Source organism: Apteryx mantelli, chromosome 18, assembly GCF_036417845.1.
Source record: "Apteryx mantelli isolate bAptMan1 chromosome 18, bAptMan1.hap1, whole genome shotgun sequence".
Taxonomy (NCBI): domain Eukaryota; kingdom Metazoa; phylum Chordata; class Aves; order Apterygiformes; family Apterygidae; genus Apteryx; species Apteryx mantelli.
This window is the reverse complement of record NC_089995.1, coordinates 5,517,392-5,534,174: the sequence shown is the minus strand read 5'-3', so window position 1 is coordinate 5,534,174 and position 16,783 is coordinate 5,517,392. Positions and strand designations below refer to the sequence as shown.

At 44.2% G+C, this 16,783-nt stretch overlaps 1 protein-coding gene across 1 annotated transcript in view; it reads right to left on the bottom strand.

The window, feature by feature from the left end:
- Positions 1-5,117: 5,117 nt before the first annotated feature.
- PTPRT (protein tyrosine phosphatase receptor type T) overlaps positions 5,118-16,783 on the bottom strand; it is a 342,887-nt gene continuing 331,221 nt past the window's right edge. Inside the window, exons 26-31 of the mRNA XM_067307983.1 lie at positions 15,769-15,942; positions 11,757-11,888; positions 8,905-9,030; positions 7,365-7,528; positions 6,734-6,869; positions 5,118-6,030 (exon numbers count right to left, since the gene is read on the bottom strand). Of these exons, the coding sequence (XP_067164084.1) occupies positions 5,977-6,030; positions 6,734-6,869; positions 7,365-7,528; positions 8,905-9,030; positions 11,757-11,888; positions 15,769-15,942 (786 nt within the window). The 3' untranslated portion in view covers positions 5,118-5,976. The remainder of the gene's footprint in view (positions 6,031-6,733; positions 6,870-7,364; positions 7,529-8,904; positions 9,031-11,756; positions 11,889-15,768; positions 15,943-16,783) is intronic.

Below are 16,783 nucleotides of genomic sequence, written 5' to 3'. Positions count from 1 at the left end.
TTATTTACTGGTCCTTGTTGAAGGAAGAGCTGTAGGCATTTTTGGAAACAGGGAAGGGAAGGGCACCTGCATTTTTAAAATATGCATCGTCCATGTATGGCTATAGAACATTTAGATCTAAAATATGAACACAGGAGGATTAACAGAATTCTTATACTCACTTCCGTGTGCCAAATTTTGATTAGCTGGCTCTCCCAGTTTCTACTCCTGAAAAGGTCTGTGCAGGAAAAATGCAGTAATTTGTTCTACTCTTTCACAGTCTTCTAAGAAATACCTTGAATTTTGGACCCACAGGCAGTGGTCATGCTGAACAACTTTTGTCATGTGGCCCCATTTATGTTTCTAACAAACTGGAATTCATAGAAATTCGTAAACTCAAAACAACTGAATGAATCCCAGACGAAAACATGGCAAGCTCACATCAAGCTCTTGAGATGCCCCTTGCAATGGCCAGATATATTATCGAACTTAACTGTGCTAAAATGTAATACACTAGATTATTTAAATTCATTACAGGACAGTGAAGCTTTCTGAGGGCTATGTTTCCCTCATATTGCTTGTATGGGAATACATCAGGACTTTGCATTGCTCTGTGATGACTTGTTACAAATTCTGCAAGTGTGACTGGTAAAGACACCTTGTATTTGAAGATTCCTCTCTCAAGCAAGTCTTCTTTTATGTTTGTCCCTCAGGATTTATTCCCTCTGTTACACTGACTGTTTGGTCTCTAGAGAGCTCCACAGGGTGAAATGTGGTATTACCTGTTTTTATGGTCTTGGCATGAACTCAGAAAAATAAGAGATATAAAGTAGCTCTGTTCAAGAATGAGAGACGGAACAAGGTGCAAGTTTCCTACCTGTTTCAGGACTCCATTTAATCTGCCTTCTCCTCCAGTGTTTGCTTTTCTCCCAAAGGAGATTTCTTCTCCTTCCCTTCTCTTCCACATGGCAATTAGTATAACTGCCTTCTGAAGCACTTTCTGGAGGAGCCTGTCTCCTTGCCTGACTCTACAGGACATCAAGAGCAGTGACCAGCAATCCATGGTCTGTGGATTCCTAGGGGAAATCCCACAAACTACTTCTAAAGGGCCTGTGAAAAGTAAATAGAAAAAGAAAAGTCTACCATCTGCAGGCTTAAATCTGCTATTGTGGGTCTACATTGCCACTAGGCATTTTTTATAGAAAGTTTACAGATCCCAGATAAAAGCTTGGAAGCTCCTGACACACAAACACGTGCTTCACTAGGCAGAAATTACACCTTGCGATCTCCTTCCCTGCCCCACAGAGCTACATGGACCAGACCAATTAGGGGTCACAGGCATTTCCCCAAATCTCTGTCTACTTTGGGGAGTTACCTGGACATTCTCTTCAAGTGTGTGTGCATGTGGGCAGGGGGCTGGCCAGGAGTGATGGGATCTAGGAACAGCGGCTTGGTTCAGGGCCAAAAGGCCACGAAGTCTACAGCTCTTCTAGGCATGTTGAAAGCTTTCGTTGCTAAATGCCTGTTGCACGCAGACTAAGGTGGACAACTCTAGCTAATATAAATGGCTAAAATATGAATAAAGTAAGTGGGACCTAACAGTGCATTAATAAAACTGGTTGGAGCTAAGCATGGCAAAGGCAGACATGAAGTTTCATGCAACTCTATGCAACTTTGCTACAGAACTTCAGTCACCAAAGCGCCTCCTACTAACATAGTCCAGAGACTTTCCTGGTCAAAACCCACCAGTTGTGTCAAGCTGTAGACATGACCAAAATTACCAATTCCCATTTGCTTGCTTGCTACCAAAGGTCCCAGTTCAGCTACTTTCATATATACACTGTGCTCCCTTGCAAGGTTTCTTTTCTGTATTAATAAACAAAACTTGGCATGCAATAATCTATACTGCGGAACTGTCAGCTTGTCCGTATCTTGTGCTTTGCCATCCAGTGCTCTCCCAGACTGTACGCAGGCATGGGTTGAGGGAGAGCATGAGCCAGTACCTCAAGTCCCTATACAGGAAAGGTCAGACACCTTCTCCTTACAGATCATTTGGAGGAAAGAAAAAAAAAAAAGGTGCCAGCATATGACACAGCTCCTGAGGAGTTCTTAACTAAAAGAATAAAAATAAAATTGAAACAATTGTCAAGCCTACTGTACCTTTTAGGGCTTTTGGTCTCTATCTCTCTCCTGCAGACAACTCAGGGTCTTCCTTCTCCAGCAGCCACTCTAGATATTTCTGGAATTCCTTGCTTCAGTTACATCCCTTAACAATTTAAGATGTTAGTTATCCTTTGTATGAGATAGTTCCCTGCCACCCTTCTTCAATTATTTCTAGCTCCCTGAATTTTAGATTAGAATTTAGACCAATACTGTGCTATTAATAAACAATGGTCCATTGACCCTGGAGATATCTGAACAGGAGTAAATCTGTCTTCATTATGACCAATAAGATATTGTCAATATCGTTATTTTCCCCGTTTTAAATTCAATCTTCTCTATCTTTTCGACCAACTCTACTCCCCACTGACTATTAATCCTTTCAGGAGTGAGACAAGTCTCCTTTATCTCAACTCACATCTCTCTCCCAGTGAAAACAAATCCAACACCCATAACCTTGCTTCAAACACATTACTTTTTGTGCTATGTGCTGTTCTCTATGGTTTAAATAACCTCATGGCGGTAAGGTTATTTAAACTGAGGCGGTTCTTTTCTTTTTCCACACAATTCCTTTCATCATTATTTCAGGCAGAGCATACACGCACTGTGCAGGGACGAACAGCATAAAGATCCCTCAGCCAACACAGAGCAGAGCCAGGCCCCCAGAAGCAGCCAACTCCATGCCAACACAACAGCGTGGGTCTACGGACAACACAACCTGTGGCATTTGCTCAGCATCTTCCCACACTGACTGTAGGCAGAAAATCAGAAGAAGGTCAAGACACACAACTGAGTTACCACGTAGGAAGTTCTGTCCATCAGCTGGGCTGTGCTAACTGGCAACATCTGTGTTACTCATCCATTACAAACACAAGGTAGAACTTTGCTTAACCATCTTTCACTGAAGTTCATGCTAACATAGCTTTGTATTTGCAGAGGGCTCAAAGCATGCCCACGGCAAACTGCTGTGGGGCAGCTGATACACGGGCCTGACTCTTTAGCAGCATTTTTCATACCATGAAAATACACTGAAACCTACCTCAAAGCCTTAAACAACTCCACTGCAGCGCTATTCTGCTCTGTTCTTCTGACACTTGCTTCTCTCCATGCACATTCGCTCCACGCATTCTCCTCTGGTGTTTTAATCCACTTTCTTTCATGCTACTCTTAAGCCTGGAACTACCTCCTACACCTCACATTTCAGTCATATTATCATTTCTTCTACCTCTACATTCTTTTTATCCCTGCTATTATACCTCACTGCTTTAGCTAGTCTTTCAATAATTCATGAGAGGAACCTCTTTTTCCACTGGATTGTTAGCTTCCGTGTAAAATTAACAGAAAGCTAAATACTAATTAATATTTTCATAGCATCCAACTAACTTTGGTCATCTCTGGGTACACTTTGACAACACTGAATGACACTTAGGATGACTCATGTTATAAAAAAAGCTGAGAACATAACCGAAAAGCAAATAGTCCAGAAATAACTCAAAGAAGAGACAGCCTGGCCATGACAACTGTGTCGAAGCACACAGCACCTTTTCTTTAGAGGCGTTAGGGACTGGAAAACGGGCTGATTCCCTCTGGCTTTCTGGACTGAAGGAACTCAGAAACACCTTGCTGACTTGTAGCTTCTTTCTGCTTAGGCAGCTGTGGAAAAATCCTGCCCCAGGATCAGTGCTCACTCCCCTCTTCTCTGCAACTGGCACCCGACTACTGACCTACACTGCTGCAGCAAGACACCTCTAATCAAAACACTACTGTTTTGCCTTCCTGCTCTTTTTTACATCACAGTGTTGCTTGCCTTTTATTTTCCTGTTCTGTTTGCAAATACCCAGCATCTTCTCTTAGATTTTTGCAGGTCCTGGCAGAGATGGTAACTGTTCAGTTAGGTACAGGTGTGTTTAAGTTGAGAGTTGTTTTCATCAATTTTAATAATTCTCTCCCTTCACTGTCAAGGCAGAGGTATGACTATTAAAAAAAGAATGACAAGGAATCAGAGAGGTCTTTTGGATTCACGTATGGAATTACCAACATTTTCTGAACTTCTGGCATTCTCTATGTCAGACATTGACATGACAGAGCTCATGGCACAGTCTCTGAGTATTTACCCGAGAGCAGAAAACTACGGGGTGGTCAGAAAGTGGAATTTTCTTAAACTCTCACCTTCAGTCTAGCTTTTAGAAAGTCTGTATCTGAAGAAACCTACCTCTCCCAGGATCTGATTTACATAGAGAGCAATCTCATATTCCCGTACCTCTATATAAATAAATGACTAAACTGAAATACTGAATATTGTAAGGTCTTGTTCATTTACATTTTCTTTTTTTCTCTGAGATTACCCTGCAGACCTCAATGATTAACTACTTACTTATACTCTTTTGGAAAAGCAATTTCTTAGCTGCAAAGAAGTCAGAGTAAGATCCAGAACCGTGGCAAAACACATCTGCCGTTTGCTTCAAAGAAATAGAGTTGCACAGGCATTTCTGCAGCACAAAACAAAAGCTGTTTTGCTTAAGATGGAAAGTTGCTGTGCTGGTCTAATGCATTTCTTAACGCACGTCACTATAGATTTCTGTGTAGGTACATCGCTTTTCCTACAGCTTGGATGGGTTACCACTCTTAAGTTTGCAGGGCCTGGAAATCTGGATAAATTGCTCAGTTACATCTGACAGTACAACAGGTTGGAAATAGTGAGGAAATCTTGATCAAACACAACTTTAAGATTACCTCCAGATTTTTAAGCTCTGTGACCAGGAACCTTTTTTGTTCTCTGTTTGCACAGTGCCTAGTTCAATTGGGTCCTGTCGTGACTAGGGCTCCTAAGTGCTACAGCAATACAAATAATAAATAAAAAATAATAACACATAATATATAACCAATAAGTACTGACTTTATACCTTGTTTTTTAAAGACCCACTGCACCCCAGCAAATTCTTCAAAAATACGGTAACAAAGTTACCAAAGTTGCGAGACAAATGCAATTTGCTTGATGTAAGTGTTTAATTTTAAGGGTTAAGCGGCTGTGAAACTCTTTAATGATATTGCTTCATCAGCCCTGAAACGAACATGGACCAGGGAGATGTAACCGGCTTGGGCACAGCCTTGGGAGTCCAGCAGAAACTGGGAGGAAACATTTGTGCAGAAGCCGAGGCAGTGAATACACGAACAGCTTCTCATTTCCGCTGTCTATCTGCATGCTAAAAGGAACTGGATATGGGAAGAGAACTCCAGCATTATTTTTTTTTTTTGGTGTTGGCCTTTACATTTGGAAAAAAACAAAACAAAACAAAGAACAAAAAAAACCCAAACAGAGAAGGTAGACAAACTGTAACAAAAAGTTTCCTGTATCCCCTATGGCTATATCTCATTTTTCCCAAATGACTGCTGCATGAAATTCAAAATTTCAAGACTGGGGTTTGAGAGCAAAATCACAAATTAAAAAGGAGACATTTAAAAGATAGAATTTCCTCGGGGTTTCATTCTTTCTCCACTCCGTAGCGAGGAGAGCAAAAATACAATCCAAAAGAGGAGAGGAGAAGTCAGAGGGGATCAGAAAGTCCAGTCTTGCAGCCTGTCTCCCGTTCTGCGAATCGGTCCGGTAGGTTATTTGAGAAGCGGTAGAGGCTCCGATAGAAAGCAGGCAGCAGCAAACACAGGCATCGTCTCGCCCTCCCAGCGGCGCTGAGGTCTGTGCAGTCGCAGTCTCTGGCTCCGGGAAGGAGAGTTTTTCCTTCCCACACTTGTTACTGTCTTCCAGTGTGGGAGAGGGGAAGAGAGTGTCTGCCAGAGACAGGGCTCTGGCTTTTGGGGGACTCCCCTCCCTCTGCTCGGCTAAAAGGAACTCAAGTATTCCAGTGCAACCTCGTATACAAATTTATACTGTTCCTGAAAGAGAGAGCAGAAAGCGGTGGCAGAAGGACACAGGTGAACTCTTCCAGAGCCTCGTTCCACACGCTGACGAGAACCACCCCCCTCTCCCTTACTTATACCGTTCGGCAGGAGCAGGCAAACATTAATTGCATTTCTACGGGATGCTGAATGCATGTTACTAAGAGATGTTATAGTCAACAGGAGGGAGAAATACCCGAAGAGGCAGGCAGGACACAGGCTATTCGTTATTTCCTCCATGCCCTCATCGCAGGCACCGCCTTGGAGGCAAGAGCTCGGTTTGATCAGTTGAGATGCTTGAACTCAGGACAGTTTAATCTCTTCAGCTGCAGGCAGCAAGGCCCTGGGGTGGGGCTGCTCCCCCTTCCCGGTTTCGAGGCATGCCTAGCTCTGGGCGCTGCGCGTGCGCAGGAGGAGGACTCCCAGCCCGCCCCGCAGCCGCGGGGACACGGCTTGGGGCTTTAAGCTCCTGGGGGCAGCTGGATGCGGGAGGCACTATTCATCGCTCCCCCTCGTCTCGGGGAGAGAAGGAGGAGAACCCGCCGATTCATCGTATGTGCTAACAACGGGACTGGCTTTAATTCTGATGGCGTTAAACGAAGACTGGTTTTGGTTCACCAAGCTAAGCCAGGCAGCTCTTTAGCTACCCTGACGTGCCCCTGCCTAGGCTGGGTGGGCAAGGCGCAGGAACCGAGCTTACCAGCGACTCCACCATGTTGGATTTGTTATTCCGCAACGTTTTCACTATGTGGAACACATCGATGATATTTTGCTGTTGGATCATTTCACACACGCTGCAGATGGCACAGAAGGTGCCACTGCGTCCCCCGCCGTTCCTAGGTGCAGAAGGAAAGAGGCAATAGGTAAAGCTAGCCAGGGCCTAAGCAGTGGAAATAACGGACGGCAGCAGCGCAGTGTGAGATGGGGTGGAAGGACCAAGTCGATCCCCGGCGGCGGCAGACAGCCCCAGGACCCCAGCGCTGCTCCCACTGACCTGGCCACGCAACAGGAGAAGCCCTGCCGTGACCAGGGCTGGACACTTGGCACTGCTGCTTCTGGGGGTCTGGGCTGCAATCATGAGGTCCACCTAAATCCCCATTTACACGACACAAAGCAGCAGAGCCTTTTCAGCGACTCCTCATCACGCTCGGTAAGCCTCTGGGCCAGGATGCTAGGCTGTAGCACAATATTCAACTTGAATTGTATTGCAAATGTAATTTAACTTCATTTTCCCCAGCGGAAGCCTGGCAGCCCACCAGATCTCCAGATCTATAATCAGCGCTCGTCAGACAGCACACGCAAGGTCGCAAGCATTTTCCCGTCCGACTTACAGGCAGTGGACGACAGTGCGTCCGTCCCTCCCGTCGTACTGCTCCTGCCACTTCTCCAACCGTCTGACCACCTTCAGGAGGGAGCGTTTGGAAGGAGGGGTGTCCCTGTATGCCGGCCAGCCAATGTACTGCAGGTGCTGAACGATACGGTATCCATCCTGGGGCTAAAATAAATAGCATTTTCAAGATGACAAATGAAATGGGTCAAAAAGCAGAGAGAGGGTAAAGCAGGGTGTACTGGTGATGAAGCACTGTCCCTCCGAATTTGGCGTCATCAGTGTCAGCAACCTTCACTCTGGATACCTGACACAGTGGGGAACAAGGACTTTGCAAAAGCCTGGAAATAATGGTGATCTCAGATACTACAGAGCTGGGCAAAAACGAGGTGCTGTTTACAATAGAGAAGCAAGTCTCATCAAACTGGAAGGAGAGATCAGATATGTCTTTCCTGGAAGCCTGCGCTGGAGGTTAGCTGTGCCACTTGAGCACCCTCAGAATATCTCTGGGGACCACAGAAGGAAAGGAGCCTCATACAGATTTTAGCAAAGCTGTTGTTGAATACAGATGGGCGCAGAGAGCCGTGAATTTACAGCAGCCACCCTGAAAGCTCTGCATTTGCTCGCTAGTTTGCAGTGTGGGAGCCACAGAGGCTTAGTGTTATTAGCTACCTATTGTCAGGGCTGTCCCCAGTTCACAGGCAGCTGCCTTGGGATATTGGCAAGGTGAATATGTATCTGATTTATCCACTCATGTAAATGGACCACAGGGTTCAATCTGTAACGGCATAACTGAATTGCTGCATAGAGTCTACCGCACAATCAGAGACTGATGCGTTAAATAGGAAGGAAATGTAATTTCTGGAACCTGTTTCCGTTTCTGATTAAAAAAAAGAAAAAAAATAGAGGTATAATCAATCTGGGAAACAATTACTGAGTGAAAAATCATCTGCTGAAATCAAGGCCACTGCAGCCCTTAAGTTGCATCGCTTGGGTCCAGCGCGCAGATAAACTTTGTCAGTACCATTTCAGCCACCCTGGGGCTGCAGGAGGCAGACAAGAAGCTGCTTGCAGAAATGGCAGTTGCTTATTTATGGGAAACAGCGGCAACTGGGAATGCCAGTCCAGCCAGTAAACACTGCATCTGTCTTCAGAGACAAAGCTACTGTAAATGTCCTGCATAGTGGCTGACAGACGGAGAGCAGTTGACATTATCCTAGTTTACTTCCTACAATATTGATGGTTTTACGTTGGCTACTAGGTGATTAATTGTTCTCAAATACACACAGAAAATGCATTCCATTAAACGCAGGTTTCCAGCTCGTATCATCCGCTTGCTGCTCTCGGCCAAGAGCATCTTACTAATGTAGACTGATGTAACTAAATGTTAATTAAAGGAAGTAGCTACTAAATTTTGCACTGGAAACCTGTTCCTAGGTGAGAGATTCAGCATCTCTAAACCACAACTCTTAGTTCTGGCTCTTCCTCAAGCTAAAATATATTTCACAGAATAAATGAGCAAACTCGTATTTCACTGATCTTACCCTGGCCATGTTGCAGATCCGGAATATCCGGTTGATGATATCTTCATCAATGTCTGCTGAAACAAACTCTACTTGAATGGGGCCATAACAGCAGGATGTCTTCTCCGGCCAGTACTGCATGCAGAGCTAGTGAAAACACCACAAGAAACAGAAAGCACATTAACTATTAACAAGGAACCTTATGGTAAGTCTTCTTTCCATTCAAATTTATATCCAGTTCAAATCTGTAACCAATCCTGGAATTCTTTTTTTTTTTTTTAAATGCACAATCTTTGCTCATGCTGATGTTACTGAATTGAAAGTATAAAAAAATCCTAACCACACAGATTTTAATCTAAGTATGTGAAATCCATCTGGAAATAGATTGTGGCAAAAAAATATTTTGTATGAGATCTCATTAGCAGTTCCTGCTGAGATTGTATTTCTTTGTGCTTTCTTCCTCCTATTTTCAAGTGTAATTTTTGAGAAGTTTTGAAACCCCCAGATGCTCATCTGAACTTGATCTCGAACTATTCAAGTTCAATCATACTCAGTAATGACGTCAAGTGTGTGCATGCCACTGCATTAATTCTGCATTCCCATTATTCCCTTGATCATATGGGATTAAATTTGGGTGGGATAGTCATGCAATCTTACGCATCCTTGCCCTTGGTACTTTTGCAAGATTAAAAAGTAAGCCAAGAGCACATAAACAAGTCCTCCTTTGAAGGCTGTCTTTACCCCTCATTCAGACTGTCAAGCAGCCTACCGATCTCCTCTCAAAGCACTTGTCCGATAGGTAAGGAGATCTGAGCTGCACAGATGCTTTAGGAAACCACCTCGAAGTGCATCGGACAGAGAAGAGAAAGATCTGTCCTAATATTACAAATCTGCTTTCCACAAAGCAGGCCTGTGAATGGCCATCTACCCATATGCATACTTTTACACAGTGCTTAAAATGGTCTGCTATGTTCTCTGAACTCTAAATGGGTTTATTTGCATTTTTTTTACTGCAGAGTGGACTACAGGTTTACTTCTCTATTTATTTTAACTCTTCTCTTCATTCCAGCCACAGCTTTTACGTAAGCGATTCCTGTGTTTGTGTTTTCAAGCCAGCTGTCTGCATCCCCACGAGCAGAGCACACCCCATTCAAGTGCACTAGTATGGTATTTGCATGCAACTGCAGACCAGCAATTTGGTAATAGTTATGGTATAGGGCTCAGATTAGGTAATGATGAACAGTGAGATGATGATGATGTTGTCATACGATGACAGCGCAAGCGCTACAGCGTAAGACAGCTGAGTTTCCTTTTCAGAAACCTCACTTCACAACTGGTATCGAACTTCCACACCATGCCTTGAGAGCTCATATAAACTTTACAACCATCCTTTACTTCCAGGGCGAGGAGTATGTTTTTGGCGTTGGCTGCAAACCTGAGCTAGTTGACCCCGTGCTAGGTAACTGTCAAACGGGCTTTGTGCATTGCCGAATCTCCTTTTCTGTGCCTACAAATTCTCTCTTAAAAACTGAAATTGCCAAGATGAAAAACAAGGCAGGTAAAGTCTTGTGCACAGAGATAGTCAACAAGAACAACACTGGTCTGAGGCTGATAATTTCCTGTTTTCCGAAAACAAAGCATGAGAAAGTGTGTCTAGTTTCCAGCAGGAAAAAAGAAAAAGATGAAATCCGTGTACGGATCCAACGCCAAGACTCAGAAGCAGGCTGGGAGAACCTGATCGACGGTATGAAACGCACAGGGTCCCGGGTTCCTCGCACGGAGCGTCAGGACTCGGGCACTGGCCGCCTGGAGAGCCCGCGGCAGAAAGGCTGGAACGCAGCGCTCCGGCTGCGCATCGAAACGAAATCCCACAGCGCTCACCCTGAAGGGAGATCCCCTCAGCGAAAGTGTGATTGGTTTCTCCATTACCATCAAAAAAAGGGCCCAATAATCTCGCTGTCTTTGAGTGTGGTAAGATTCTGAAGGCAGCGAAGAGACAAATGAAAAATTAAGCCATAAAGTACCAAGTACTTGAGGGTTCTTCTCCTCTTGTTTAACGAGTGCTGTAATGGATGAATTAGCAATGCCAAATGCACTCTTTATACAAATTGCATGATTACCCTTTTTTGAAAGCTGTTATCTTCTGCCACTCATCAGCAAGGTGGCTGGAAATTCTGGTACAGAAGGAACGGGAACTACTCCTCACCCAGCGAGACCTACTTCTGAAATAACGTTATGTTCGGTAAGAAATCAACTCGCACACGACTCCGGAAAGGAAAAAAAAACCCAAAACATAGCATCATATGCTTCTCCAGAAACTACATCGACTAACTACACTTCTCTACCCTATAGAATTTCATTGGGAATCTCAGGGAAAAGGCTCTTAAGCTCCTTCAGTATGATTTCAGCATCTCTCTTGCTTCCATTCTTCTGGAATGCCACGGGAACAGGCTTGCTGACTGCGCTCTTGCAGTTCTAGTTGGGATCTCAGAAAGTGATGGGCAAGCACGAAGACACTGAGGTTCTGGGTAGGAAATTACATTTTTCTGAACCAAAGGAAAAGGAAAATAAGAAAGAGAAGAAAGCAGGTTTGGGAGGGAGTCACAGGCCTGCAAATACAACGTACTTAGACAGCTAATCCCTGCTAACTGCAATGAGAATGAGCCGCTTTAGCAGGAGCCAGGCACCTTAATATCTTTGTGGATCTGGCCTTTATCCTTCATTGTACGCTAAAACCTTATTTATTCCTTTCCAGTTCCCCTTTTGTATTTTTTTTTTTTTAACCACAAGAAAATGGCAGCAGAGATTCCCCTCAAAATCTTTTGGATTTGAGGAGAAAGTCACACAACAGAAATGACAAACAAATCACTTACCTGTGCTGTGTCCATCTCATTCAGCATCACGATGGAGGAGCAGTTATAATCAAACACCAGCCTCCAGAAGTCTGCTATGGTGTTGGGCAGAGGGTGCTGGGTTACAATAAAGGCAGCAGGTTGCTTGTGGCTCTAACAAAAGAATAAGATTAGTTAAAAAAAAAATTCAATCAACTTTTATTCAGACGAATATTATACCCAGGAGGCTATGGCTAGGCAATCTGAGCCATTTAACCAGATTATACAAATCACATATCCTTCTCCTTGTTATCGCCGTGCAATGAATGAATGTCTCATAATGGGATTCTTTTGCTCCCAATGAAGACATTTCATTAAAGGAGTGTCACAAGAGCAGAGATTACCCAAATCAATTATTTATATTTTGAGACTCAGCAAATAATTCTAATTCTACTCTTACTACTACTACTACTACTACTACTACTACTAGTAATATTAATAATTAGCAAGAAAATAGCTGGAAGCAAAATGTTATCCTTTCTGCTGCTGGGGCCTCTAGGAACTACAGAAGGGATTAGTCCCCCGTCTGCTATAGCTCCCTGGTGGCACAGTGCCACAGAAACGGCTCGTCTGGATTTACAGACATCCCCTAAGAGCACGTGGGGCAGTATTCAGAGTCTGGCAGACCGGCATTCGACGGCTGCCGCTATTCCTCCTCCTCGAGGAAGCCCTCCAGCCTCCCGGGCCGCAAAGGGAGGGGAACGGTGCGCCCAGGCTCCACGGGGCCGCGTTCGGGCATCTCCGCAAGGCACGCCGACATCGCGGAGCAACGGGGACCGGCTCCGAGCGTTATCGCCTTCCCGCTGCGGCGGGCAACGCCTGGGTGAGCCCACAACCCGCACGACCCTCTGTGCCGTACGACCGCGAAGCAGACTTGAATCAAAAGGAACAATAACGCTTGGTAAAAGACAAATTAAGATTTTGGTTTTACAACACAGAAAGAAAGAAATACCCAAAGTATTAAGATGACAGTTGTTAGGGTTTGCAGTTTCTCCTCCACAGGAGCCAGTTGTGGGTGGAAGTGCCAAGCAGACTATTTTGGGGATGGAAGAGGGTGCCGCGCACGTTCTGCACCTTTCTAACAAGTTCACAGGGTGGCTGCAACATGCTTCTGAGCGCACACGGGCGAGGAGGGTGATGGGGAATGAAGTAAAGAGATGGGAAAGGAAAACTGTTGGGAAACCACCAGTCTGCAACAGATTTTCCTCTTTCTTCCTACTCTGCATTTCAAACCTAGGAGCACCAATATGGATTTAAAGCTATGTTGTACAGATCAAGACAGGCAACAGAGCAGTACATAAAATGGAGAAACTTATTGCCTTCATCCTCCCCTCCAAAAGCAAACCCTAGAGTTAAGAACACGGTAACGTTTCTGCTAATTTATTTCATTATGCACCGATATAGCAGATTGCATAATTGGCTGAACAGTCGGTTGAAGGTATTATCCGTTTGTGGGTTTTGCCAGTAGGAGAAAAAAGAAACACAGCCCACCTGTTTCTTTGCTCTAAGCGAGGAGTCAGCCTCCCTGTCCTGTTTTAAAGGGAAGGAAGCTGACACACGGAGATCTTAATTAGGCATGTAAGAGAGCATTGGTACGATCTTGGAAAGAAAATACTTCCATCTTTCTCCAAGACGTGAGTTAAATACAAACCTACTAGCACTTCTGTATGGCATGAATCAGACACGTGGGTACAGCCCCTTTGCTTAAGAAGCATGTTCAACTGCTTTAGGGGAGGGAGAGGGACGGCCTTTCACCTTTCTTCGTAACAAGGCATTTTGCTGACGCAAACGTGACACTGAATGGTTGTCACAGCAAAGACCCCAAGGTCTGTTGACTTGAAAGGGACAGAGGATGTGAAGAGAAAAGGCCGGGAGTCTTGAAATCTCCTGGGTAGAATTTCTGTCCTCTGCGGACAGCAGCAGCCCTTTGGCCCTGCTCTCAGAGAAGGTTTTGCTCAAATCCAGAAAGCGTGTAGGCTAATACTTTTTCTTTCAATTGAGTTGGTTCATTCATCCTTATCCTCATTCTTCAAATGAACAACAAAAGGATGGAGCTGAGTGCCTGGACTGGGTGGTGGTCGGTACAGGTCCCTAACTGGTATTCTTGGGAGCTAACTGGTATGGGTATTCCCAAAAGCTAACTCAAGGCACAAGAGGCCAGTTTCTTAGGGCTCTGCAGCTAACAGACTGAGACAGTCTTCAGCACGGCTCGAACTGGAAGTCCAGATGAAGTGCTTCACCTTCTGAGGGATCCTCTCTCCTCCAGAGCCTCAATGGCTCTGGAAGCAGGTCCAAATGGCCTTCTGTGTCTAAGACTAATTTTGGTGAACACAGTCCTGAGCAGCCTGCCAGACTGTTTTCCTGAGACAACAGCTGGAGATTTATGCTTCCAAACCCTTTGGAAACCCAATGGTAACCATTCTAGGTGCACCATTACCCTTCCTGCTCTACTACTTCTTCCATCACAACCTTCATGTAAAATGCAGGGCATCCTGCAACTCAAGAAAGAATCGGGAGAGAAGTGAAAAAAAGATAAACATGAGAAACCTGTAAGGGAGTGGTAAATAAAATGATCAGCATTGGGGGTCCATGTGGCCAAGTGTTCCCCAGGACATGCCAGTCTTCACACAAGGGAAGAACAAATGCTACTTCAAGGCTAGGTGGGATAGACGGTCTCTTGCAGAGTCCATGCTCAGTACAAAACTGCAGATGTTAAGCAACTGGAAAACAAAGAATTGCAAGGTCTGTCCCCAGCAGGAACAGCCCAGGAGGATCTGGGATTTAGGCTGTTACGTGACTATGTCAGGAGCTACTGATTCCTCTATGAAAGGATAAATGAGTGTCAGAGGACATCATAGGTGGCTGAATATCAATGACAGGTGAAACATCTCCTTACACAAAAAATATTAATTGGCAGGAATTTTGTAGGGAAGGGAAATGCAAGTTTGAAGTAATGCAGGCTGAAATGTGCACATTCACAAGCCCTGAGAAATCAGAGGAGAATGGATTGTGCTTCGGCAGATTTGCCAAAGCACAAAACACATTAAAAAGAAAAAAAAAAACAAAAGAAAAACTGTTTCCTCAGGCACATTTGCAATGGAAACATCAAAACCTTTCCGAAAAAAATCTAAGGTCCATTCCATGACCATTTGACTTAACCTCTTAAATACAGGAGTATCACTGTTCCCCAAAGAATGAGTGACTGAACAAAATTTAAAAAGACTGATCATATTCAACATTACTTGAAAAAAAATGATGACACTTCACCCTAGATCATATTTACACATACTCCAACTGCAATAATTAGGGTCTTTTATAGGCATCTGTGTGCAAAGGCAGTTAGGTATCTTAGTAAAAAAGAAACCATCAACGTAATTCACCATACACAAATGACCTGCCCTGCTAGACTCTAGCCTATAAACACAGCAAGGGAAAATGCCTTCAGACAGATTCACATCAGCTTAACTCATATCCTTCAGCCCTGAAGTTTTTTGCACATCTGATCCCTGCACTCCCATAGTCCTAACCACATAGGCTCAAATAAATCACTCTCTCCACACCGCAAACTATTCTTTACAAAAAGCTGACCTGGCAGTTCCTCCTGGTGAACATTTCTCTTCCAACTTACACATCAATCAGTGCAAGGGAAGAGTTGCCCTACCACTTCTTTGTCCATCTGCCTTTCTAAGGTGTAACCCCAGACTGCACGCTGATGGGCTTCTTAGTCAAAAATTTTCCACACTATTTCCACACAAAACTACAAAGTATTGTGATAAACCAGAGTCTACGTGACCCATTTTTGCATTTCTGTGAAGGTGACAAAATTCATGTGGCTTTGCTCTGGTTTTGAGACTTCAGCCCAAAAAAACGCAGGAAAAAAAATACCTTTTGCTTTGGATCCACTTCTCCCAGGAAAAAAAAAAAAAGAGAGAGAGACAGAATGAACAGACTCAAAGCAAACTAGGACCAGTGTGGACTCTACAGCGCTGCTTACATCCATGAGTGCAGCATTGATGTAGTTACTTGATTCACCATCCACAGAGATGAGGAAAGGCAGGCACCGGTCCAAGGGCAACACATCCATGCAGCGGTTCTTGTCGTGGTTCCTTGGCAGAAGCCCGATGCTGCAGTCTTCTGGCCGAACACGTGGCGTCACAATATTGAGAGTCTGCGAAAAGGGGAGGGGAGAAGGGAAAGACAGACAGATGCAGGCTGAGTATCTTTGAATCACCTCTAAAAAAGATGTCCTCTACACAGTTAGCTTATTTTAAAGCTATTTAGAATAGCAGATCTTTGGGATCCCAGAGAATATGGAAAAGAATAAGCACCGAGGAGCTTGTTGCTGCTATAATACAGGAAGTTTTGCATGTGCTCCTGAGGGGCTCTTCCAAACACCCTAAGTCTAGCATAAATTAAGGGCACTAAACACCTTCTAAGATCTTTTTTTTTTTCCCCTTAGGGATTTCATCTACAGAAGTTTTAACAATTCCCAGCTCTAAAATCCCACAGCAGTTAGATAACGTTTCTGTTCCTTCCTCGAGATAGGAAACAGCTGTCACAGCTACAAATTGCAGCTTTGTCCCTGTCACTGAGTGAAACTTCCTTGTGTTTACACCATCTCTAGGGTGGAATCACACATACTTCTCCCTCTTTGGTGGGATCCTGTGCAGAAGTACGGTGAGTAATGACCTGGCCTACCCAGCAGGCAAGGCCAGGTTGAAACCCTCTGGTGGTTCCCAGGTGATTTATCTTAACAATAGATATAAAAATATGTATATATATATATATATTTTTTTTTTAACATGAGAAAGATAAGTTGTTGCCTATATTATTTAGATCGCTGTTTTCCTTTTGGAGAGATGCATAGGACGCTTCCCTTACCTAGTCATACCACATCTCCGGGGTCTGGCTGTCAGTCTTTTATCATGATGGATGGTGTTTCTTTAGTGTGATGGAATGTGTTTCTTTAAATCTAGTTTTCTTTTGTGTTAACCATTGTGGGGGCCTCC